Raw genomic sequence first — 23,678 nt, 5'->3', positions numbered from 1 at the left:
AAGCTGGACGCATGCCGGAAGCGAATTGCACTAACCAGATATCCCATGCCAGAGTGAAGGGGGAGTTTGTTAGGATTTCTGTCCCTCCGGATGGGATATGAGTACCCGGCAAGGAAGACCCGGTGTGGACCGGATGATGAAGACCCGGTGAGAACCTCTCACCGGATGGACATATATGTAAATATGTTCTAGAGAGCCCACTGGGGGCTATATTTGTAAATAGCCCGAAAGTCCTATTAGTATAAATATGACCTAGGGCAAACAGAGTATTATAGCGTGTGTATCAGAGTTGGTGCAATTATCTTGTTGTATAGAGTTATTGGTGTAACTGTTGTACAGAGCGTAATAGAGAGAGAGAGAGAGAGAGAGAGAGAAAGAGAGAGCAAAACACATAGTGATTCTCTGTTGTAACTGCTGCCAGGCGAAGAGAGTGAGCACGAGGTCATTGCCTCTGTGCCCCTTGTTGTATTCTTTGACATAGTAATAGGTTGGAGTCTGTGGGCTCCCGTGGTTTTTCCCTCTTAGGGTTTTCCACGTTAACATCTCGTGCACTCTCTTGTTTACAGTTTTTTTGCGTATAGGTGCATCTATCTCCACATTCCCATCTCTGTGTTTGTAATTCTCAACGAAGTGATTAAAGACTCGGTTGTGGCCGAGCATTATTCCGCATATTCTCTACATTAACAAAAATACCCACAATGAGGTATATATAGATCTCATGTGCAAGGGTGCACATATATGAAGAGAATATAGGTACAAGGATGTAAGTCATATATTAAATCTACTTGGTAGTGGAGGATCTAGAATGTATCCATACTTAAGTACAAGTACAAAATCCTATTTAAGGCTTTGAAGTCAACACTCTAACTAGATTCTATGTATGTAACTATTACGTTACACATTTACAAAAATAACTAAATCTAGTTGAGCTTGATATATGAACACACGCCCTCAAACTCAAGTGTGAGCCGTCCAATGTCTGATTCGATTATTGGCGTTGTCAACTTCTGCACCAGTCGGATTTGGATCGGGTACCTCCCCCTCAAGCCTACAACTAAGCCTTGGAGTGGTAAGTGGTCGAAGGCCGAGCACCAGGGAAAACTAATGGAACTTGTCCACTCCTTAGGCCTGTCAAGACTGAACGAGAGAAAGAGAGAGAAAAAGAGATAGAGAGATAATTGAAAGAGAATTATTATATTGAAGCGTAAAATGGATTACAAAGAGTAGGCTACAAAATGGCGTTGAACCAATTTAGGTTTGGGATAGGTGGTAGATCCCTATTTATAAGTAATAGAGAACACTCTAGAATAGAATATTCTAGGTTATCCTAGAATGTAGAGTAATCTAGAAGATCTCTAGAGTATTCTAGAAGGTTCTAGTGGTATAGAACACTCTAGAATATTCTAGGTCATTCTAGAATGTAGAGTAATATAGAATATTCCTATGATATTAGATTTCATATTCTAGAGACTATACATATAAGAATATTAATACAATGGTTAAGGATTTGACATGTGTACAACAAGGTCGTGGGTTCAAATCCTTTCGAGTCATAATGTGGGTGTCACGATCCTTTCAATGCATGATAGTTGTATGTTACTTAGATTGTTGCAGTAGATACATATTGGTTTGTCGATCGATTCATTTAAGTCCTTTAGTTGCCACTTCAACCAAATGGCTTCACAGGTGGCTATGGCCGCGCCTCTGTACTCCGATTCGGTGTTGGACAATGCAACTGTTGGTTGCTTCTTGCTACTCCAATAGATTGCTCCGCTTCCGAGTGAAAAGACGAAACCGGATGTTGACTGTCGATCATATACACTATTGGAGTCTGACACCGTTAGTGTGGAAACAAGAACAACATCTATGCTTAGAATATCACAGAGTTAGCACAGTATAGCAAGATCAAAGAGACAGAGTGAGAGCTAGAGACAGAGAATGACACACAATGTGTAACTATATCATTCGAACTCAAAGTTACAATAGAATGGAGACAATGTTCAACAACGTTAACACTAGGTTACAAGAGTTAGTTTAAATACTAACTAACTTAGGGAAACTGCCTTTTCCACTATTTATAGAAATTGCCTAAACCTAGTGTGTCCACACTCCCTTGTACTGGGCATATGCACGATGGAGAAACCTGTAATATAAAACAAAGTGATGCTTGAGTAGCTTAGCTTGCAACCAGATCGATGAAAACCGAGAGGAAACGAAGGTTGAATCAATTGGTTCGAGTGCAGAAGTTGGTTCAGTTGTCACGGCCGAGTGCTTGAAACTATCTCTGTTGTCCGACTCGATCAGACTGATTTTAGTCACTTAAGCACCAGATGGGCTTAAGTGACTAAAATCAGTCAATTGTGAGACACTTGTTCATCCCATATGATATGTTGTTGGTCGTGGAGATCATCTCAAGGCAGAGCTTCCCGAACACAGTCCCGAACAAAGTGATACTGCACATTGATATGCTTGGAGGCATTGTGATGAACTGGGTTTTTCGACAGAGCAACAACACTCTAACTGTCACTGTAGAAAACTTGAGCCGAATTTGGGTTGTCTTGTTGAACCTTACACGCCAATCAACCGAGCCATAGAGCCTCTTTCGTTGCGTCGCACGCAACTACATATTCGGCCTTAGTCGTTAAAGTGGTTGTGCACTCTTGACGTTTTCACTTCCACGAAATTGCTCGGACTGAAGAGGATGTCAAGGTCTTGTGTGCCCACTAGGTATCTAAATACATGCTTGACTGCTTTTCAATGTGATTCGTCAGGATTGTGCATGAATCTGCCGACAACTCCTACGGCGTGACCAATGTCAAGCCATGTCGCGACTATCGTGTACATCAAGGAGCTAACTACAAGTGCATACGGTACTGACTTCATATCTTCCCCCTCCCAACCTAATGTAGGGCAATCTCACTGAAATAGCCAAAGATTGATGGGGAGAGTGGTTAGAGCAGATTTGTCTTTGGCCGAGTACATGTCGAAGAGGACAAGTTTTATGTAGTTAAGGTGAGATAAAGACATTTTTTGTTGATTCTCCCTAGCTCAACAGCTCACTAGGAGCCTTGCTTGCCACGATCTCCTTGTTCACTGAGCAATCACCACCAAAAACACATACAAATCATTAGACTTTTCTATGTGTAGATCAAGACTTGAGAATGATTGGGGGGGGGGGGCACACAGAAACCTTTGTAAACCTCATCCATTATATCGGGGATTGGATGCCAGATATTTGCAGGCCATGGTGGCTACAAAAGTGCTGGTATAATGGCCTGCAAAGAGCAACGTGAGGATGTTGTCCTTCACCTCCTTATCAGAGAAAGGTCGTCCATGTTGCTCATCCGTATATGCCAAAAAGCCAGAGAGGATGTCTTCATGTCCATTGACCAAGACAACAACCATATCCCTCCTTCTCTCATTGATCCATACCTGCAAGTGCTTGCTTATCGCATGCGAAGCTGCGAGTGCTTTGCTATATGTTGATCCTGGGATGTTGATTGGAAGTTGAAAGAGTTCTTTCACCATGGTGTTGAAGGGATGATGAAGCATATCTTGATCTTCTCTACCCCGCCGGCCAACAAGAACCTCACAAGCTATGGAGACCATGAGCTTCTTCATAAGGGGGAAGTGAGAAACATTAAATTTTCCTTCAGGGTGATCTCTAATGAATGCAAGGGCAATGAGATTGACCCAACTCATGTATCTTTGCAAGGATTTGGGCAGCAAGAACACCATGAGCGCATTCCGTATGCAAGTGGCCCGATGTCCAACACACCCGATGAGAGATTCATCCCCGAGAACAGAGACCACACTCGCATGCCATGATGGATAGGTGTTCAAGAAGGTTGCCTTGTTACCCAAAGGGCTAGCAAGAACTATTTTTGGAAAAGCTAGTAAGCTCGTCTTGAAGGTCTCTCCATAGATCGAGATCAGATCATCGGAGAACTACCATGGGACCCCTTTCCTTAGAATTCCGAAAAACTCCAGGGTTTCACCGACAAATGGAAGGCCGAAATGACTGGAAGGTAAGGGAAGTTTCTTCCCTTGCTGGATCTTATTCTCCTTCCTTGAAGGTCTCCATAGCTAATGCAACCCTGCTATGAGGAGTAGTAGAGACAGAGTAACCCCAACAATGAGCTCTATAGGGATGTTGGAGGTGAGGCTCACCATAGCCAAGTTTCACCAATGGTAGTGCTAGTTCTCTCCAATATGTGTCGATGAACATTGACCAATATTTGTGAGAACCATATATCCAAAGATGTATGATTCTTCTTCTTCTTCTTCACCATAGCCAAACAAATGCATCCAAAGATGTCCACATCCCTGCATGTGTGCACAAGTCTTTAATATGTCTTTCATGTGTGCAAATAGGCGCCTTCAACTATATTTCTACATGGGATCGGGCTGATCATTTTTTCAAAAGATGGGGACTAATGAATTGAAGCCAAGCTTTTATAAATGCTTTACATGTTTTGTTTTGAACCAAAAGAAGTAGCTACAACAATTATATATGTTTGATAACTAGTGCCAACATCTCTCACAATCTAGTGTTGAGTTTACCATTGAGGCATAAGAGACAACTTGTGTCGCATCGCCTTGTCTAGAATCACTACATACTTGTCACCATCTAGCAAAGAGGAGCAAGAACAACTCCACAGTTGTATATCAATTTGACAAGGGATTCTTTCTTAATGTTGCAGATGCAATGATCTCATATATCCATGGAAATTTGCTTCCCACATGTCTAATAAATTTCCTCTCATTCTAACTTTCGTAACCCCCTTGTTTTGCAAATAAACTAAACTTAAATAAAATCAATGGATTATTCTTTGGAGAATATTGTTGCTTAATTTGAGTAAAAACATTACCTGAACTCCATTTTATTATGATTGATCACATATATAATGAGTTCTTAATTAAATTTATGGTGTTGGTATTGTGAAATGCACATAAGAGATCAAAACCAGTCTAGTTCTAGCTTCTTACTTCTTACTCAATTTATAGTTTATGAAAAGGTACCCATTTGGGTTGGCTTAGCCTAAAAGGGTATGCTAAAAGGGTGGGTCGGCTTAGGTACATGCATCCTAAAAAGGGTGTGCTAAAAGAGTGGCACAAAGGCATACATGCACAACACAATATTATGCAACTAGATAATGATGATGTCATTCACATGCGAGGTATGATGCTTTTATTTTTTACAAACACCATGTTAAGTTCATAAGGTTTTTATGGTTCCTGTAATTGTTCTTGATATTGGCTTTCTAAATCATGCTTTCTATATCTCTCTATTGTACACACATTTGTTCACCATTGTGGTTACTATTAACATACTAATACAACAATAACGTTGCGTATTGCAATTGGGTGTTTATATTATTAGGCCAAATTAAGAGCTATAACATTAGTGAGAAGGATCCTGCCACAAATTACTTGCGCTTAGGAATTCAACACATTGGCTTCCATGAAACTTCTTATCATCATCAACCATCACCACTACCAATGAGAAGCACAGAGTCGGAACACAAATACATCTGACAAAATTCAAGATATGATGAAGTAGACCCTCAACCCTTTCTCTTGGTTTAAGGCAATGCCAACGATTGTGCCATTAAAATATATGTTACATGAGAATGCATTAGAAACGATATTATATGATTGATCTTAATTGTTTGAGTAGGATAGGAAGCCCCTTCACAAGGAAGGGCAAATAGTTTATTGATATGAGTTTGTTGGGATTCCATATTTGAATGGATTTAGCCAAAGCAATAAACTTGCCCATCAAAGCCTTACCATGCAAATAATATAGAGTTCCTTTGTTAGTACCTTCACAATTAGCCTAGAGCCTTTGATAAGATCCATGACCTTTTCTCAAAGAGGGTACTATATCCATGTATATCCATTTGTCAAACAGACGATAAGCTTATCTTGATGCTTGGTACATATCTTACATCATGTAAACCAACTCATTAGTACCATTCACTATGAGATGCATTGTGCCAATAATACCTTAAACAAAATAAGCATGGTTCTTTCCAAGATATATATCTCCATGGCTACCTACATGAAAGGTAGTAAAGCACTCCTCAATTAGAGTAATATGAAATGATGCACCTGAATCCATAGTCCACCACGTTTTTGACAAAGCATCATTCAAAGTAAGCAAGACATCAATTAGATCCCTCTTTGAAATCTATATGTTTTGTGCATGAGAATTAACAAAAGATCATTAACTTCAACATGATTTGCTAATATAATAGCGCAAAGTGTATCTTATGCATCTAATTGCTCCTCAATGATTACAATAGAAACCACATTGGCCTTCTCTTTGTCCTTGACCTTAAAAGTTGTTATGTGTTTCATTCTCGTTCTCCTTTTTCTTCTTGCCATTTGTATTATTCTTCTTGTTCTTGCTTTAGCCATATTTACTGAACCATTTCTCTCTCCACCAACGTTCCTCTTGATTTCCTCATTAAAAAAAGAGCACTTTACGCCGTCAAAGGTAGGATTAGGGTTATTCAAGAGTTGAATAACCACAAAACAAGTAAGTTCATCAACAAGAAGATGACCTTAAGCTTATCATTAAATGAATGTAATCCGGAGTCCTGCCATTGTGAGACACTAACTGTAAAGGCAGATAAGTGCTCAACTGCAATTTTCTACTTATCGAGTTGCATATGCACTAGCTTACGTATGAGATGCAATTGATTTTAAGGTGTGATAATTTCATAAGTACCTTTTAGCTTCTCTCATATCTCGAAAGGAGTTGTGATTAAGATCTCCTATGATATAAACCTTCTTATTTAGTTTCATCCATGCTACATCTATCGTATCTTCAGGCATGACTTCAAGAAGTACCCCTTCAAAATTTTCCATGCCTAACATCCTCTCTTTTCATAAATCAGAAACATTATCTTTAATACTTTTTATCTCAAACAAGCTTTTAAGATTATAGGAGGTACTAGTTGTGTTTGTATTTAGTAGTTTGCAAAAAAAAAGTCACCAAAAAGGCCAAATCACATATTGTCATGTGCACAATCACTTGATGAGACAGAAATTCTTCGCAATGAAACTATTTGGCTTTGATACCAATTAAAAGCTATGGGATGGCTTGGTCAATTGCTATAGAACAAAAAGGAAGTAGGTTGTTGTCTGAGGAGAAAGAAAGTAGAGAAAATATGTCGGAAAATGGAGAGAAGAACCTAGATGCAAAAAGTCTTTATCTCGTTATGAGAGATTGGGGACCAATTCTTATTGATAAGTGACTTTTAGGTCATTTAGGCATGTTCACACATGGCCAATGACCAAAAGTTATAAAGATAATGTAAATGCCTATAACCCCCCATATTGGGGCCAAAAATATAGTAAAGTTATGTCTTCAAACCTCTCAAAGGGACCTTTGACATGGAAGGGTTGAAATATAGAAAAAAAGGAAAGTTCTTGGGGACTTTATCCCCAACAATTCTTAACCTCACTACAAATCCTTGAACTCTTGATCACCAACTTGAGCAAGATCTTTCAGTGAAACTTGTGGCTAGAGATTACTACAAAAGTAAAAACGATCCTAGATTTGAACAAAAGAAGGTAACATCGTTCGTATCTAGTATTGGGGAAGGGTTGCCCGTTGTCTAAAGTTACTTTGGGATTGATAACCGACAAGAAGTAGTAAGTTCCATCTTTGGTGTCCCCACAAATTTGCCCCTCCTAAATATCAATCTACTGAAAACGTGCAAGTGTGAGTGAAAGAAAGGTAGAATCAACCAAGTTCTAAACTAGGAAAGGTATCTTGTTAAAAACATTTCAACAAGTTTGTGTCGTGGAATTACGACGAAATATTAGAGTTTGTGTAGGCAAATTGTCATTAGGCAACTAGTTTATTTATTCATTATAAGTGATTCGTCTTTTAGGTTAATAAAAGATAAATTAAATGCCAATTTTGTAAAAATAATTAGTTCTTAAACCTATAACCTTTACATGCTCCTAGGACAAATATACATGCTTTTAGGACAAATTTACATGCTCCTAGAACAAATTTACATGCTCCTAGGACAAATATACATGTTCCTAGAACAAATATACATGCTCCTAACAAATAAACATATGCCCCTAGGACAATTATACATGCTCCTAGAACAAATATACATGCTCCTAGGGCATGCCAACTTCCCATGCATAGAAATAAATGTACATATACATGTTCTAAATCGTGTATTCACTCTTGTTGTTGCAGTTTTTTGAACAATAGAGTGGTAGCAGATCGAATCACATAATGTGTGGTTCGAGCTGGATAGGAAGCCCTTTCACAGGGAAAGGTGGCGGGTTGATTGATGTGAGTTCGTTGGGGTCCCCGAGGGTCCACGAGAATTGGCCGACCATACGATGGATGATTAAGAGAATTTTCATGCGTGTGAACTCATTGCCCGGACACATCCTCGGGCCCCCACCGAATGGGACGAATGTGAAAGGGTCCATGCCTGCTCCTTCGAAGCGTGACGGATTGAACTTCTGCGGCTCCCGGAAATACTTCGGGTTCCGATGGGTGGAGTTCACGGAAGACATTATCTGTGTGCAGGAAAAATGCATACATATATATTTTATGTTACATTATCCGTGTATGGATCAAACTGTTATGTGTTCTATTTGACATTATGAGAAGCAGCCAGAGCTTTGCTATATGAAGTTCCTGGGATGTTGATTGGTATCTGCGCTAGGCTTTTCATCATGGTCTGGAAGAGTTGATGGAGCATATTATCTTGATCTTCTATGTCCAGCCGGCCAACAGGAACCTCACAAGCTATGGAGAACATGAGCTTTTTCATGCGGGGGAAGAGAGCAACCTTAGATTTGCCTTCGAGATGATCTTTTATGAATGCAAGTGCAATGAGATCGACACGGCTCGTGTATCTTTGCAAGGATTCGGGCCGCAAGAACAGCCTGAACGCTTTCCGAATGCAAATGCGGGTGGCACGATGTCCGACATGCCCGATCAAGGAGTGATTGTTACCCAAAGGGCTAGCGAGAACTATTGTCAAAGAAGCTAGTCTTGAAGGTCTCTCCATAGGTTGGGACACGGTCATCCAAGAATTTCCAAGGGATCCCTTTCCTTTATGTTCAAGAATTTTATGATGACATTGCAATCAAGAGTTACATTGCGACTCTGAAAGAAGTGTGCACAAGGATTAGACCAAATTGACTTAAGTCTGGTTAATTGCAATTTGCAGCACATTGTATCGAAATGTGATGCTTCTAAATCAACAATATTTTTAATTCTGAAGCATTATTCTCTATCTAAATACGAAATAAAAAGCCAAACAAATAATTTGCTTGAACAAGGAAACAATGTGAACAATATATATCACAAGTAAAACTTAAATTTAAGTTGAACAGTGGATACGCTCATAGAGCTTGTTAAATTCCGATAAATAGAAATAAATGTACAAACACAACGTTTGGATAGTTTAGGATCTTAAAGCTGTGCTCGTAGTTGCAATTTTCAAATGACTTCACAGCGCAGGGCTCGTGGTAGCTAAATCAAATCATGGAATGCGTGGTTTCAACAAGATAGGAAGCCCTTTCACAGGGAAGGGTAGCGGGTTGATTGATATGAGTTCGTTGGGATCCTCGAGGGTCCACGAGAACTGGGTGACCAAGCGATGGATGAGCGCCAGAATCTCCATGCGTGCGAATTCATTGCCCGGACACATCCTCGGGCCCCCACCGAATGGGACGAACGTGTATGGAGCCGGGCCTGCTCCTTCGAAGCGAGACGGATCAAACTTCTCCGGCTCCCGGAAATACTTGGGGTTACGTAGAGTTGAGTGTGTGGACGAAAATATCTGTGCAGGAAAATGCAATGTATGGATCACCTTTTATGTGTTGCTCTATTTGACATTATCGGTTCAAACCTATATAGAGCCGCTAAACCATGTTTTTAAATGAGTTTTCTGTGCTATCGTACCTTCCATGATTTCGGGATCCTGAAGCCATCGATGCTCATGTCTTCCTGTATCACTCTCCATAATCCCTGCACTGGCGGCACCAGCCTCATCGATTCCTGAACTACTCTCCATGAAAGCTTCATCTTCTGTATATCTCCCCAATTCAAAAGCTCGCCAGGGGGCTTGCTTGCCGCGATCTCCTTGTTCTCTGTCCACAAGAAAAAACATATCCAAATCATAAGACTATATGTGCACTGGTCAAGAATTGAGCATGATTGAGGGACCACAAACAAACCTCTGTAAACCTCATCCATTATCTCGGTATTAGATGCAAGACATTTGCAGGCCATGGTGGCTACAGAAGCGCTGGTATCATGGCCTGCAAAGAGCAACGTGAGGATGTTGTCCTTCACTTCCTTATCGGAGAAAGGTCGTCCATGGTCATCCGTATATGCCAGAAAGCCAGAGAGGATGTCTTCATGTCCAGTGACCAAGCCAGCAGCCATATCCCTCCTCCTCTCATTGATCCATACCTGCAACTGCTTTCTTATCGCATCCGAAGCTGGGATTGCTTTGCTATATGTTGTTCCTGGGATGTTGATTGGAAGCTGAAAGAGGCCTTTCACCATGGTGTCGAAAGGATGATGGAGCATATCTTGATCTTTTCTGTCTCCTTTACCAACCAAAACCTCGCAAGCTATTGAGAACATGAGCTTCCTTATAAGGGGGAAGAGAGCAACCTTAGGTTTGCCTTCTACATACTCATGAATGAAGGTGAGGAGGATGAGGTCGACACGGCTCGTGTATCTTTGCAAGGATTCGGGCCGCAAGAATTGCATGAGCGCATTCCGGATGCGAGGGACACGATGTGCAGCACACGCGATGAGGGAGTCTTTCCCAAGAAGAGAGACCATGCTAGCAGGCCATGCTGTATAGCTATTAGAGAAGGCTGTCTTGTGACCCAAAGGACCAGCAATGACTACTGTCGGCGAAGCCATTAAGCTCGTCTTGAAGGTTTCTCCGTACGCTGAGATGCGGTCATCGATGAATTTCCAAGGGATCCCTTTCCTTTGTGTTCCGACAAACTCTAGGGTTTCGCCAACGAAGGGAAGGCCGAAACGACCCGGAGGTAAGGGAAGTTTCTTCTCTTGCTGGCCCTCATTCTTCTGGCTTGAAGGTCTCCATAGCTGCTGTAGTGCTGCTATTAGTAGTAGAGACAGGGTAACCCCAACAATGAGCTCTACAGGGATGATGGAGGTGAAGCTCACCATAGCCATGCGTCACCAAATGCTAGTGGTAGTTCTCTGGTTGTCACAACTTGAACGTTCTCCAATCTTTGTGAGAACCATACATCCAAATCTCTATGGTTCTTCTTTTTCTTCTTCTTCACCATAGCCAAACAAACCATACACAAATGCATCCACAGATGTCCACATCCCTGCATGTGTACAACATGTCTTTAATATATTTCTACTTGTGATGGGACCAATGAAATTGAATCCAAGCGTTCGCATGGGAATGGGATATCATCGTTTCTGTTAATACGAAAATCGCTTTTATAAATGCCGAATGTTTTGTTTTGTACCAAAAGAAGTAGCTACCACAATTATTTTTGGTTCACATGTTTAGTAACTAATGCCAACATTTTTCACAATCTAGTGTTGATTTTACCATTGAGGCATGAGAGACAACTTGTGTCGCGTCGCCTCTCAAGAATCACTACATCCTTGTCGCCATCTATGAAAGAGGAGCAAGATGTACTCCAGAATTGTACATCATGAATGCAATGGTCTGGTAGATACATGGAAATTTGCTTCCCACATCCTTATGTCTAAGAATTTTTCTCTAATTGTCCCGTAAACTTAAATAAAATCAAGGGATTAGTTATTCTGTGGAGAATCCGGTTGGTTAATTTGGGTGAAAACATCCCTTGAACTCCATTTTATTATGATTGATCACATATATAAACATTTCTTGATTAAATTTACAGTGTTGATATTGTGTAGCTAGATAATGATGACACATGCGAGGTATAATGTTTTGATTTATTACAAATACCATGTTTTATTCACTAGGGTTTATCTTTCATATAATTGTTTTAGACATAGGTTTTCTAAGTTTTGCTTTCTATATCTCTCTCTTGTAAAGACACTTGTTCAACATCGTCATTACTATTAATAACGTTGGTCATAGCAATTGGGTGTTTATATTATTAGCGAGGATTAAGAGCTAACATTAGGGTTAAGAGCTAAGTGAGCCAAATCCTAATCTCTATCCTTTGTACGGTGCGAAACCTCTTTGTATGAAGGAATGTGGTTAAGAATAAATTACCTCATTTCTGTTTACTTTGTTATCATTGTTTGAGAGAGAGTAAAGTAAGAGTGAGAGAGATCAAGTGTTAATGTTTTAAACTAAGTGAGTTAGTAGCTCGGAAGTGTTTACAACCACTTATGCTCTGCTCGCCACCAAGACAGAATCCACCAGTTCGAACCCAAGGTCAATGGCATCAATAAGAGGGAAAAAACTCATACAAAGGCATTTTTGTAATGGACACGGAAGAGATACAAGTTTATTTTCCCATTTTCCCAAAGACAATGAATGATGTAGCCAATTACATGAAGAATGTTCCATATGCATCAACGTTTGGTTCACTTATGGATTCTATGGTTGCCACACGGCTAGACATTGCTCATGCAATGAGAGTTGTTAGTAGGTTCATGGCTAAATCTCGTAGAGCTTATCCGGAGGCAATCAAATCTATCTTTTGAAATTTGAAAGGAACCAAAGGTAAATGCCTATGTTATGGAAAGGGTCCGTTAGAGTTAAAAGGATCATGTGATTCATGCATGGCAAGTGATGTGGATACACACAAGTCCACAAGTGGCTAAGTATATACCCTTTTCGGTGGAGCTATTTCATGGTGCTCTAGACTTTAGAGGACAGTTGTGTTATCTACTACAGAGGCTATATATGTTTAACCATAGAGGATTCCAAACAAGCTATTTGGTTACCCCGCTTGCATAGTTAGTTTGGGATGCTTGAAAAGGCACTTGTTCTTGGATACAATGGCCAAGGTTCCATATGTTTAGCGAAGAATGCAACATTTCATGTGTTGGAGGGTGTCAACTCAATAGTTGCACTCTCTTTCATCTTTATTATCTTTCCTCTACACACACTCTCTTCCTCAATTCTTCTCTCTAGAATCTGCAACTCTTTAAATGCTTTCTCTCTCTAGAATTTGTAATGTTTTAAACTCTTGGTCTACCAAATAGGTAGATAAACGAGCCCCAATTTTATATAAATAGGCTATACTTTATTTTTGTTGCTACTTGCAAACATGCTCTACTCTTTAGTTGTGTCCCTACTCTTTGCAAGTATTGTGCTACTGCAATCTAATAACCGTCTCACAGCTTGGTTGTGTCTATTGATTCTAACAATTGTCTTGCTAGTATTATTAACAAGTTTTCTCACATGGTATCAGAGTTGTGAGGTCTCCATAGTCTCAACCTAATTTTTTGCCAAAGATCACACAAGCCTATCTTCTTTTATCCCACCCTCCCTCCTTGAAGAGGAGTTTTCTTTTCTTTCTAGCCTCCCTCCCAACCTATAAAGGATGTTCTTTTTTCCCCTCTCATTTGGGCCTCACCTAGCATTTAGGGAGTAGAAGATTTATTTGTTAGAAAGTTAATTGTTAAATATTGCTAATGGAGATTATATTTACATTGTGAAGTGTTGTTTTAACTAGAAAAATACTTGCCAAACTTTGGTACACATGAGCAAACAAATCCTTAAATTGAAGTTATTGCCTAGTTAGTAAGAAACATGGAAACAACCCCCACACCCTTTGAAATGGTGTGGCATAAAATGTCAATAAGGTTGTAGATGTGAGTGTACCTGTTTTTTAATGAAAAAACTCTTTTCTTGAAATATAAAGAGATATGGAGTAAGGTGTTTCATGCATGATACATGACTCTATTCATGCATAATGGGTGAACTTGTGCTTTTTTATGTTTAGAGAGATCTAATTTCTCGGATGATGCCTAAATTTGTTGTTGTATCATAAAAACTAACTCAAGGATCAATAATACAAATTCTCCTTAATATGAAATCTACCTCAAAGATATTATAGACACCGATTTCCAACAAGTTAGACAACTTCAATCACGTCTAAATTGAGTTGCATATTGAATATTTTGAAGTACTACTTTGTCAAGGATACAAGTAAGAAATTGATTAGGGTACATCTTTTTGTTTGTTCATTTCCTCAAAAGTCTCATGGAAAGGTTGGTTACGAGTTTCAGGAAGCTTGAGAGTCATGAGACCCCCTACAAGCGATATGGCTCCAATAATGAAAAGTGGAAAAGCAACACCTAAATGTGCAGACAAGACATTAATGGGAGAAATTATGCACCCTATGGACGCCGCTTGATTTGTCAACCCTAGTGCCGCATTGCGCACAACCGTTGGGAAAAGCTCGGCTGTGTAGAGGTAGAGGAGGTTATATGACCCTGCAATGGAAAAGAGGCCCAAGAGCCCGCCGATCAATTGCATGTACGAGCTTGTTCTCAACAATGCTTGTACTTGACTATGATAATCAATAACAACATCACGACCGGTCAATGAAGTCACAACATTACGATGAGACAATGAAGTTGCATACTCGGAGAGCCAGAAAGAGACCCCACCAGCCATTAAACAACTAGTAGCACATAGTAACATGGAGGCGACGAGTGTTAACCGACGACCAGGTTTGTTTACGAGAATCGTGGAGATCGCATATCCGGGGATCTCGGCCAATGCATTTAGTATGAGGCTTAAGCTCAAGTTCGTGCCAACATTTCCTACATTAAGGTTTAGTGAATAATACCCTAGAGCACTTACAAACCATACTACTATCACTATTAAAATTTTCATCCTAGAATCATCCCTCTTAAACACATCTAACAAAGTCCCTCTAGCTTGAACCGTGGTACTCCCACATTCCTTTACACATCGGGCCTTCTTTGTAACTATTGGCTTATCTTCTAATTCTATGTTCTCTTTTCTAAGTTCTACCCCATGTAGAGGCTGTGTTGTTTTATCAGTGACACCATTTTCAATCGGTCCACATGGCACTTGATCGTCATCCAATTCCATGGATAATGCAACACCTTCCGGCAACTTCCTCCCATTCATCTTTGCTATCCTCATAAGTACTCCCATTGCCTCCTCTTTCCGTCCTCTTATAAGATACCACCTCGGCGATTCGGCCAAGAAAGGCAAAATGAGCACAAGATATACCAACGATGGTGCCGATGTGATAAGGTAGAGATACCTCCATGATAGACCACTTGCCATGGTGGCCAACCCGGCTAGGAGGATCGTCCCAAAAGGGTAAAAATACAAGGAGGACATAGCGACGGAGCTACGCTTGGTTGGCCCGATGCATTCAGTGCCCAAGACGAAGGAGGTGAGGCCGAGACCACCCGAAGATATGCCGGTCAAAGCACGGAGAATTGCATAGACCGGTAAATTTGGCGAGGCCGCAGTGAGCATGCCGAAGATGCCATTGCTAAGACATGCGAGCACTAATGCACCTTTCCTACCGATTCGGGAATCCGAGAGGTACCCGAATATGCCAGAACCTACATATCACACCAAGGTCCTTCAAATCAATCTCAACTAGACATAATTAAGTGGTGGGTTAAATAAAGACTTAGCAAAAAGAAACTAGTTCATATGTGACCTGTCCTGAATTCCTTTCATTTAGTTTGGTTACCTATGAGACATCCAATAAAGAAGGATGATTGGGCCAAGCCTTTCTTATAGCTATTGTCACAAATCAAGTCCCATTCGGAGACGGTCGATTCCGACTTGCCACGGGTCCATTCCCAAAGGCTCCTATCCATTGAGCATATCGATGACATGGGCATGCTATCACCACATAGTATCGGGACAGAATGTCCGCTAGAATGGGTGGGCATAGGATTGGCATTGGTTACGCATCGCCACGACGGGTTCCTGTCCGCGAAGACTACGACAAGCGTGTGAAGTGCCTCGAGAGCCCATGCGAAGCTCGAGAAGGTGAAATGGAGGGCTTGTGACCTTCCGAACTCTCCTGCCCAATTCTTGAGAATGTCATCGATAGACACGATTTGTGGTGGAGGTTTCGGTTCCACACTCGGGCGATGGTCAGGAATGCTAGTCTCTTGGTCGGTATTGTGAAGCTCGCGATCCGTGTTATCGTGTTCGGGAGGTTTTGAACAGAAGAAAGGTATCATGCAAGAATGAATGGCATTATGGATTAATCCATGTAGAGTAAGTCCCATGATAAAGCTTAGAATGTGTGTGTGTGTATGTTGGTAATGGAAACCTTCCCTCTAGTGAAACTATTTGTAAGGGCATGAAGATCTCTTCAATATCTTTTATGTGTGTGTTTCAGTTACAATGAAAATAAAGTGGCAAACGCATTTCCATGAATACAAAAGGTAAAATATATATCTACAGATAAAAAGGAAAACAAAAACTATAATGCTCTCCACAATAGCAATAGCCCATGAAATTGAAGGAAAGCAATTTTGTAGCTTTTCATGGTTCTAAACAAAACAAAATATCCTTTCCTACTAACCAAATATTCCTTTCTCACTTTGTGGTGGATGGATGGGGATCAGCCTAGGATGACAAAGGCATAGAATATTGATGATATGGTGACATCTGACTCCTCACGTGCGTATTGCATTGAAACCGTGTGTAATGTCTCACTACTTACCTCGAAATTGCGTAGCCTACCACTTGATCTCCAAGGGTGCACACACATTGCTCTATCATTGTTGCTTGTGTACTATAGTCATCATCGGTGAGTAGTTTCTCACTGCATCAACTCAATTACAAAGTGGGCTTTCACCATTACTTACGTGATGACTCTCGCTAGTGAGCTCCTTTGCAAACTAGTGTCTAAGTCTATTGGACTTTGATCATAAGAATAGACACGAAGATTGGTATATATGCTATGCTACAATTGTGTCATTGTCAATACACCATGCTTATGATTCCAATACAAAATATTGTGCTCTTGTAGATGCTTTATTAGCGCTATCATTATTTGGCTTAAAGAGACAACTTATTGTTTTGAGAAGCTTAGTTTGAAAAGCTATTATAAATAGTATATATCAATATTTAAGGAGGGACATGTGTTGCACTCCCTTCAACTTTCGTAGATATGCTTTCACTCCATGTCTACCATTGAATACAAAAGCGTTGCGCATATTCCATTAGCTAATTCTTTTCTCACCTTATACATGTCGTATAAAGTTATCATCATGTTCACTACATTATAAAAGATAGTGCATCACATTAGCTATGCAAAAAAGTGACTTAAGTTATATTGCAATGCTTTTCATGGCCAAACTATATAATTCTTTTTTAATACTACTATCGACATTAGTGTTGAGAACATTTATAATTGTACCTACGCTTCTTTTGCATCATTAAGTATGGAACTACCATTGGCAATATCACACTAGATATTTTATTCGGTCATTATCATTAAAACAAATTTGGATATCATCTTTCTAATCGTGTTATCTCTAGTGTCACATTACTTGGGTGTTAATATGAACCTTGCTTTTGTAAATGCCAGATGTTTTTGAACCAAGAAAAGTTACCACAATTATTTCTCATTTATATGTTTAATAACTAGTGCCAACATTTCTCGCAATCTAGTGTTGATTTTATCGTTGAGGCATAAGACACAACGTTATCACGCTTAAATGCATTTGTTATGTATATGCTTGAAAATTCAATGCAAATTGTGTGCCTATCAAGAGTCACTACACATTATCACCATCTACTAAAGAGAAGCAAGAATCACCACACACTTGTACATTGTTGTTAGATTTGACACAATATTCTTTCTAAATGTTATAAATGCAACAATCTGGTAGATCCACGGAAATTTGCTACCCACATCCTTATGCCTAATAATATTTTCTCTCATCATTCCATAACCCCCCTACCCCCCATTTTGCGAATAAACTAAACTTGAATGAAGTTAATGGATCATTCTTTGGAGAATCGTTTTGCTTAATTTGAGTAAAAATATTCCCTAAACACAATTTTTTTTATGATTGATCACATATATAAACACTTCTTAATTAAATGTATGGTGTTGGTATCATGCAACTACATAATGATGACCTATTTCACATGCGAGGTATGATGTTTTTATTTATTACAAACACCATGTTTACTTCACAAGGCTTTTATGGTTCCTATAATTGTTCTTGATATTGGCTTTCTAAATCATGCTTTCTAGATCTCTCTCTTGTATACACACTTGTTCAACATCGTGATTACTATTCATATACTAATACAACAATAATGGTGGTCATTGCAATTAGGTGTTTATATTATTAGTAAGGATTAAGATCTAACATTAGCGAGAGTGATCCTGCCACAAAGTACCCGCGCTTAGGAATTCAACGCATTGGGTTCCATGAAACTTCTTATCATCATGAACCATCACCACTACCAATGAGAATCTAAGAGTCACAACACAAGTAGAGTTCAACATCGTGATTACTATTAATATACTAATACAACAATAATGTTGTTCATTGCAATTATATGTTTATATTATTAGTAAGGATTAAGAGCTAACATTAGCGAGAGTGGTCTTGCCACAAAGTACCTGTGTTTAGGAATTCAACGCATTGGGTTCCATGAAACTTCTTATCATCATGAATCATCACCACTACCAATGAGAATCCAAGAATCACAACACAAGTAGACATAACATAATTCAAGATATGATGAAGTAAACTCTAAACCCTTTCTCTTGGTTCATGGCAATGCCAACGGTTGTGCCACTGAAATATATGTAACATGAGAATGCTTTGAAAGGATATAGGGTTATCATAGTCAAGTATGGGGTTCGGTTTTAATGTGATTGCCAATACATATGCTACATAAGAAATAGCAGCATTGAATTAGTTGAGTTTGTGATATATCATTTTAGACATAACAAAACATCCACCAAAGCAATTTTTGAAAGCATTGACATATATTACATAAGACACTTTAGACATCCCCAACAATTTGAAAGTTGAAGTCTCTAGGAATGGGTTTGAACTATAAAAAATCTTTGTTTTTGTGGTTTGAAATCATGCCCTCTTGCTAACAATTTGGTCATAAAAATACAGCTTAAAAATCACTCACTAGAAACCAAGGTTTGCTTGGGTTCCATACATAGTACTATAGTAGATATATGTAGGCATACTTGCTTTGCCATTCAAATTAGTGGATATAGAGAATGCATTAATCACAATGTTAAAGGATAGTTTTTCAATCTCTAGATTTCCAAAATTAATTTCTCTACTTATTGAACAAGCAAACCTCAATTCGCCTAAAGTTGATGAGATGCCATATAACCTTTGAGGTGCTTTATGAATATATATAATATCTTCAAAAGTTTACTTTCCACCACAATCATCAGAAGTGCACTTTTTCGTTGTTCCATTCACGTTTTACGAATAACATCTAGAATAGGATAATGGTGTTCCCTACATAAGACTATCAAAATGATCTTAAAAGATATATGATGGGTTTTTGAAATCCCACTCTCAATTGGTAGTATATATGTAGATTATCCAAGTGAGCCATTAAGAAGAAGAACTTTAATATATATGATCATGATTTAAGTTTAATATGTTTGAACATTTTCTTTCTAAATGCTTCAATGAATTGAAATCTTGACATTATTGATGTTCCTATGACATGTTCATTAAGTAATTCATTATAATATTAAGTTGAATTGCAAACATTGATAGAGGGTCATTAAACAATTGTAATATGCAATTTGGCAACAACAACAAAAACATGATAAGAATATTGAGAATGTGACGGTCGTATAACCTTTCACCCTACATGAGAATTCTTATTATAAGCGTCTAGTTCATGTTTCAAATGATTAAATAAACAAATATCGAGGGAATATTATAAATACCCCTCTTGTATGGAGCATTATTGATTACCCCACATCGTTTTTCATAATACCAAAACACCCAATCAAGCAATAGAAACACGAAACTTTTTTCATGACCTAGACCTTAGTTAAAAGGAAAAGTTATTAGTGAACGGGAAACTAGATCAACTGATATTTTAAAAAGACTCACGGTGATCTAATTAATTTATTAATTTAAGAAGGTGAGCTTATTTGTGCACTAATATCACTTGAACTCCTCGATTATCTTGTCAAGTGTGTAAGCTAAACAGAAGAAGAAAGAAATAAACCGACCCCTAATCCTCTCTTTTACGCTTTTAGGTGGTTTATACATGATGAAATCTTCAATGGCCATCATTTAAAGTAATTAACATTGATTATCGATGGTGGCACATCTTAAAATGTAGTTGGCATTCTACATTGGCATTTGTAGTGAAAGTTTTCATTTAATGGCAAGCAAGCTATAGCAATCTATGAAAGTTGATAGGGAGTATAGACATGGCAATTTTGTTTATTTAACCAAGGTGAAATTGTTCTCTTGACAAAGTGTTCATGTCGCATATTAGCACCACTCGATTATGTCACCATTGTAGTGTTTGTCACAAGCACTTAGCTATATAATTGTGGTTTTAATAAGAGAAGAGAAAGTTTTACTATCATGTTTCGAGAGGTGAAATATGACTTCGGAAACCAATTAAGTGAATGATTTTTCTACATGTCAGTATGTGTGAAATTGACTAGTGATTGGGGAGCAACAAAACAAACCTCCTCCATAATGTGGGGATTAGATGCAATATATTTGCAGGTCATAGTGGCTGCAGATGAAGAGCAAAGAGCAACTCCAGGGTTTCGCCCCGATGAAGGGAAGGCTAAAGACGGCCCCGAGGTAAGGGAAGTTTCATCTCTTCCCAGCTCTTATTCTTATCGCTTGAAGGTCTCCATAGCTCCTATACCACTGCTATGAAGAGTAATAGAGACAGAGTAATCCCAACAATGAGCTCTACAGGAATGGTGGAGGTGAAGCTCACCATAGCCATGCTGCACCAATGCTAGTGGTAGTTCTCTTTTTTCTTTTCCTGTTTTTTTTAGTAAAGATCTATGTTTGTTATTAAAACAAAGATGGTAATACAACCCTTTGGTTATCTTCACAACTTCTTTACTACCCATACGGAAAGTGTTGTAATGCTAGATGACTTCTTTTTCTTCCCTCCAATTATGTGCCAATGAACGTTCACCAATATGTTTGAGAACCATATGTATATCCAAAAATGTAAGCCGCCATAGCCGATCAAACCATACACACATGCATCGAAAGATGTCCCCATCCCCGCATGTGTTCAACAAGTCTTTAATATATATCTCTATGTGTTCAACAAGTCTTTAATATATATATCTGCATGTCTGCAAATAGTGCCTTGAGTATATTTCTACTTGGGATCGGGTCGAACCTTTTTATAAATATAGGGAGGGACCAATGTGTCATACCAATTAATTGAAGACAAGCATCGGGAATCATGGGAATGGGTCAACCTCGATCTCATCTTGATTGTCAATAAACCAAGGCAAAGGGCCTCGAAAAGGGTCTTGGTTATCGATCACTCCTCCTTGAAACAAGCCGAGCTATATTTAATGACAAATTCCAAAATGCTTATAGCTTCTAGAACTTCCTAGATAGGCAACATTCTAAACATGCCCCAAATACGCAAATTAGAGGTTACTTTATGCTTTACCAAAGGAATGGCCGAGCATCCTCCATCTTTTTGTACATGATTATTTTACTTTAGAGAAATTGAAGCTTAGACCTTGCCAAACCAACATAACTAGTAGTTAAGTAAAAAATATCAAGGATCTTTCTTCCTCACCATAGCCAAACCATATATTTGAAATGTGAACTATCCAAAGGTCTCCACATTTCCTCTCCTTTTCCCTTTTATCTCTCAAGCTTATAGAGTCATGAAAATAAATTCAAATTGTATTGCAAGTGTCATGTGTAAGGCGTGAAACCATAACGTTACACACATAGCACCAAGGTGTTACCATTAGGATACACATTTCTACATTAATTGATTGTAACATTTGAGTATGCTTTCTGCATATTTGTGACCACACCAAATGCTTGAACGAATTCCTTGCACAATCACAATATGCACTCTTCATCTCAACATTCATTGGTAAAGTTCTTGATAATCGAGAGTCACTACTCACTACTCACTTTCACATGTAGCACATGAAAGTGTTATATTTTTTGTCTCATAGATCATATTTGACCTCTAAAGATGTTAATAAAATGTATCTATCTCTCTCTCTAATCCTAAACCTTATCTTACGCTTTTCACATCCAAGATTAAGCCCTAAGTCTTTACTTTAAATACTTAAGCTCCATTCTTGTATTGTAAGTATGATTGGTCGAGATATTGTTGATCAAACTTTTTGTTTGATATTTTGTCCTCTTCTTATGTTTGGTGAGTAAGCATCTTCCACTAACTTAACTCTTTCATTGTTTGTGTTAATTTTTCGTTACTGATAAGAGGAGAGGCACATGATTAGAGAGTTTGATTAGGAAGAAAAGGAAATATTGATAGATATGCTCAAGAGTTGTTGACACCGACTTCTCACGTGCCTCACCACAAAAGGGTCCCTGCAAACCTCATCCCTCGCAGTGATCAAACTCAAAGATACCCATTAGGTTAATGCATTAGCCCAAAATGACAACCATCTTCTCGATAATTGGCAACGAATGCACATTGATATTGTCATCCTTCAAGCAAGAAGAATAAGAGCCATCAAGACAAACAACTTCTCTTATCTCCTTCTTGTTCTGGCCTTCCCTTCATCAACAAATATTCGATCCATTGTGCTTTGAAGGAGCAAGCCCCACTCCATTCATGTTTGTCCGTTTAGAAATTTTGGCACTCATCAATTGCTTGGTCACTCATTTCTCGTGGATCCTTGAGGGTCCCAACAAAGTCACATCGATCGACCTCCTACCCTTCCATTTGAACGAGCTTCCAACATCCTCCTTCACCTTCACATTACATGATCTGATTTTTGACCATAATGTAGCTTTGGCATTCATAACCACCCAAATTGTACCCATACATTTATTTATATGCTTCGGAATTTGGCAAACCTTAGAGGGATGTACATTTGTTCAACTGAATAATTGACAAAACACCCTCCATAAGTTTTAACAATGATATACTTCACATTGTTTTCGTGTTCAAGCAAATTTGAGGTCTGGCATTTTGACTAATATTTATATGTATATTATAACATGATTGAGATTAAAAACATGTGGGAGTCAAAAGTATCACATTTTGATTAATTGTGTCGTATTCTACCACATTCAAGTCAATTTGGTCCACTCTTTGCACACATCGTCGTGATGTGGGAGCGGACATGAAGGAATAGGATAAACTAAATTACAATACGAAGGATTGAAGGAAAGGTAGAAATACGAAAAGAAGGTAATGACACAAGACGAAGTTAGATATAACAAAAGACTTAGCTCAATCGTCAAAAGCTTATAAAAACGTTTTACCTTATAGTAAATAATGAATACAAAAGTATGGTATTTACCATACTTGGAGGGTGTTTACCATACTCGAACTATCGAAACATACTCGAGTGTGAATGCACATATGGTACATATGGTTCATACTATAGAATTTCCATAACCCCCGCTTATTTTGCAAATAAACTAAAATTGAATATAAACAATGGATTATTCTCTCGACAAATAAACGTCGAGATAACATGCT

General features: G+C 38.8%; 3 protein-coding genes across 6 annotated transcripts in view; all 3 read right to left on the bottom strand.

Moving 5' to 3' along the window:
- Window positions 1-3,201: 3,201 nt before the first annotated feature.
- Window positions 3,202-6,876, bottom strand: LOC147865776 (cytochrome P450 716B2-like). Its single transcript, XM_087317537.1, has 3 exons — window positions 6,796-6,876; window positions 6,065-6,193; window positions 3,202-3,948 (listed from the first exon to the last, which is right to left on the bottom strand). Exons 1-3 carry the CDS (start codon window positions 6,874-6,876, stop codon window positions 3,202-3,204), a joined length of 957 nt encoding a protein of 318 aa, XP_087173663.1.
- A 2,626-nt stretch (window positions 6,877-9,502) lies between these two features.
- The window catches only part of LOC147865773 (cytochrome P450 716B1-like), a 26,463-nt gene continuing 12,287 nt past the window's right edge, over window positions 9,503-23,678 (bottom strand). The window contains exons 1-4 of one of the 2 annotated variants that reach the window (XM_087316134.1): window positions 20,935-20,993; window positions 10,234-11,195; window positions 9,959-10,146; window positions 9,503-9,836 (exon numbers count right to left, since the gene is read on the bottom strand). In XM_087316134.1, the coding sequence (XP_087172260.1) occupies window positions 9,537-9,836; window positions 9,959-10,146; window positions 10,234-11,195; window positions 20,935-20,954 (1,470 nt within the window). In that variant the 5' untranslated portion in view covers window positions 20,955-20,993 and the 3' untranslated portion in view covers window positions 9,503-9,536. Of the gene's footprint in view, window positions 9,837-9,958; window positions 10,147-10,233; window positions 11,196-20,934; window positions 20,994-23,678 lie in introns of those variants that run through there. The other variant, XM_087316135.1, reaches the window with a different exon arrangement.
- On the bottom strand, window positions 13,979-16,887 carry LOC147865775 (organic cation/carnitine transporter 4-like). Of its 3 annotated transcripts, none has more exons than XM_087316125.1 (3): window positions 16,687-16,887; window positions 15,697-16,144; window positions 13,979-15,562 (listed from the first exon to the last, which is right to left on the bottom strand). In XM_087316125.1, the coding sequence occupies exons 1-3, from the start codon at window positions 16,732-16,734 to the stop codon at window positions 14,172-14,174; spliced, it is 1,887 nt and encodes a 628-aa protein (XP_087172251.1). In that variant the 5' UTR covers window positions 16,735-16,887; the 3' UTR covers window positions 13,979-14,171. The 3 variants fall into 3 exon arrangements, with proteins under 3 accessions (XP_087172251.1, XP_087172252.1, XP_087172250.1); XM_087316126.1 differs by having other exon boundaries at window positions 16,546-16,885; XM_087316124.1 differs by lacking the exon at window positions 16,687-16,887 and having other exon boundaries at window positions 15,697-16,348.

The sequence above is a fragment of the Azolla caroliniana genome, unplaced genomic scaffold (assembly GCF_043228905.1).
Source record: "Azolla caroliniana isolate FFs.n. ecotype wild unplaced genomic scaffold, voAzoCaro1.0.p SCAF_3, whole genome shotgun sequence".
Lineage (NCBI taxonomy): Eukaryota > Viridiplantae > Streptophyta > Polypodiopsida > Salviniales > Salviniaceae > Azolla > Azolla caroliniana.
Note: the sequence above shows the minus strand (reverse complement) of the source record. Positions and strands in the feature narration are given on the sequence as shown.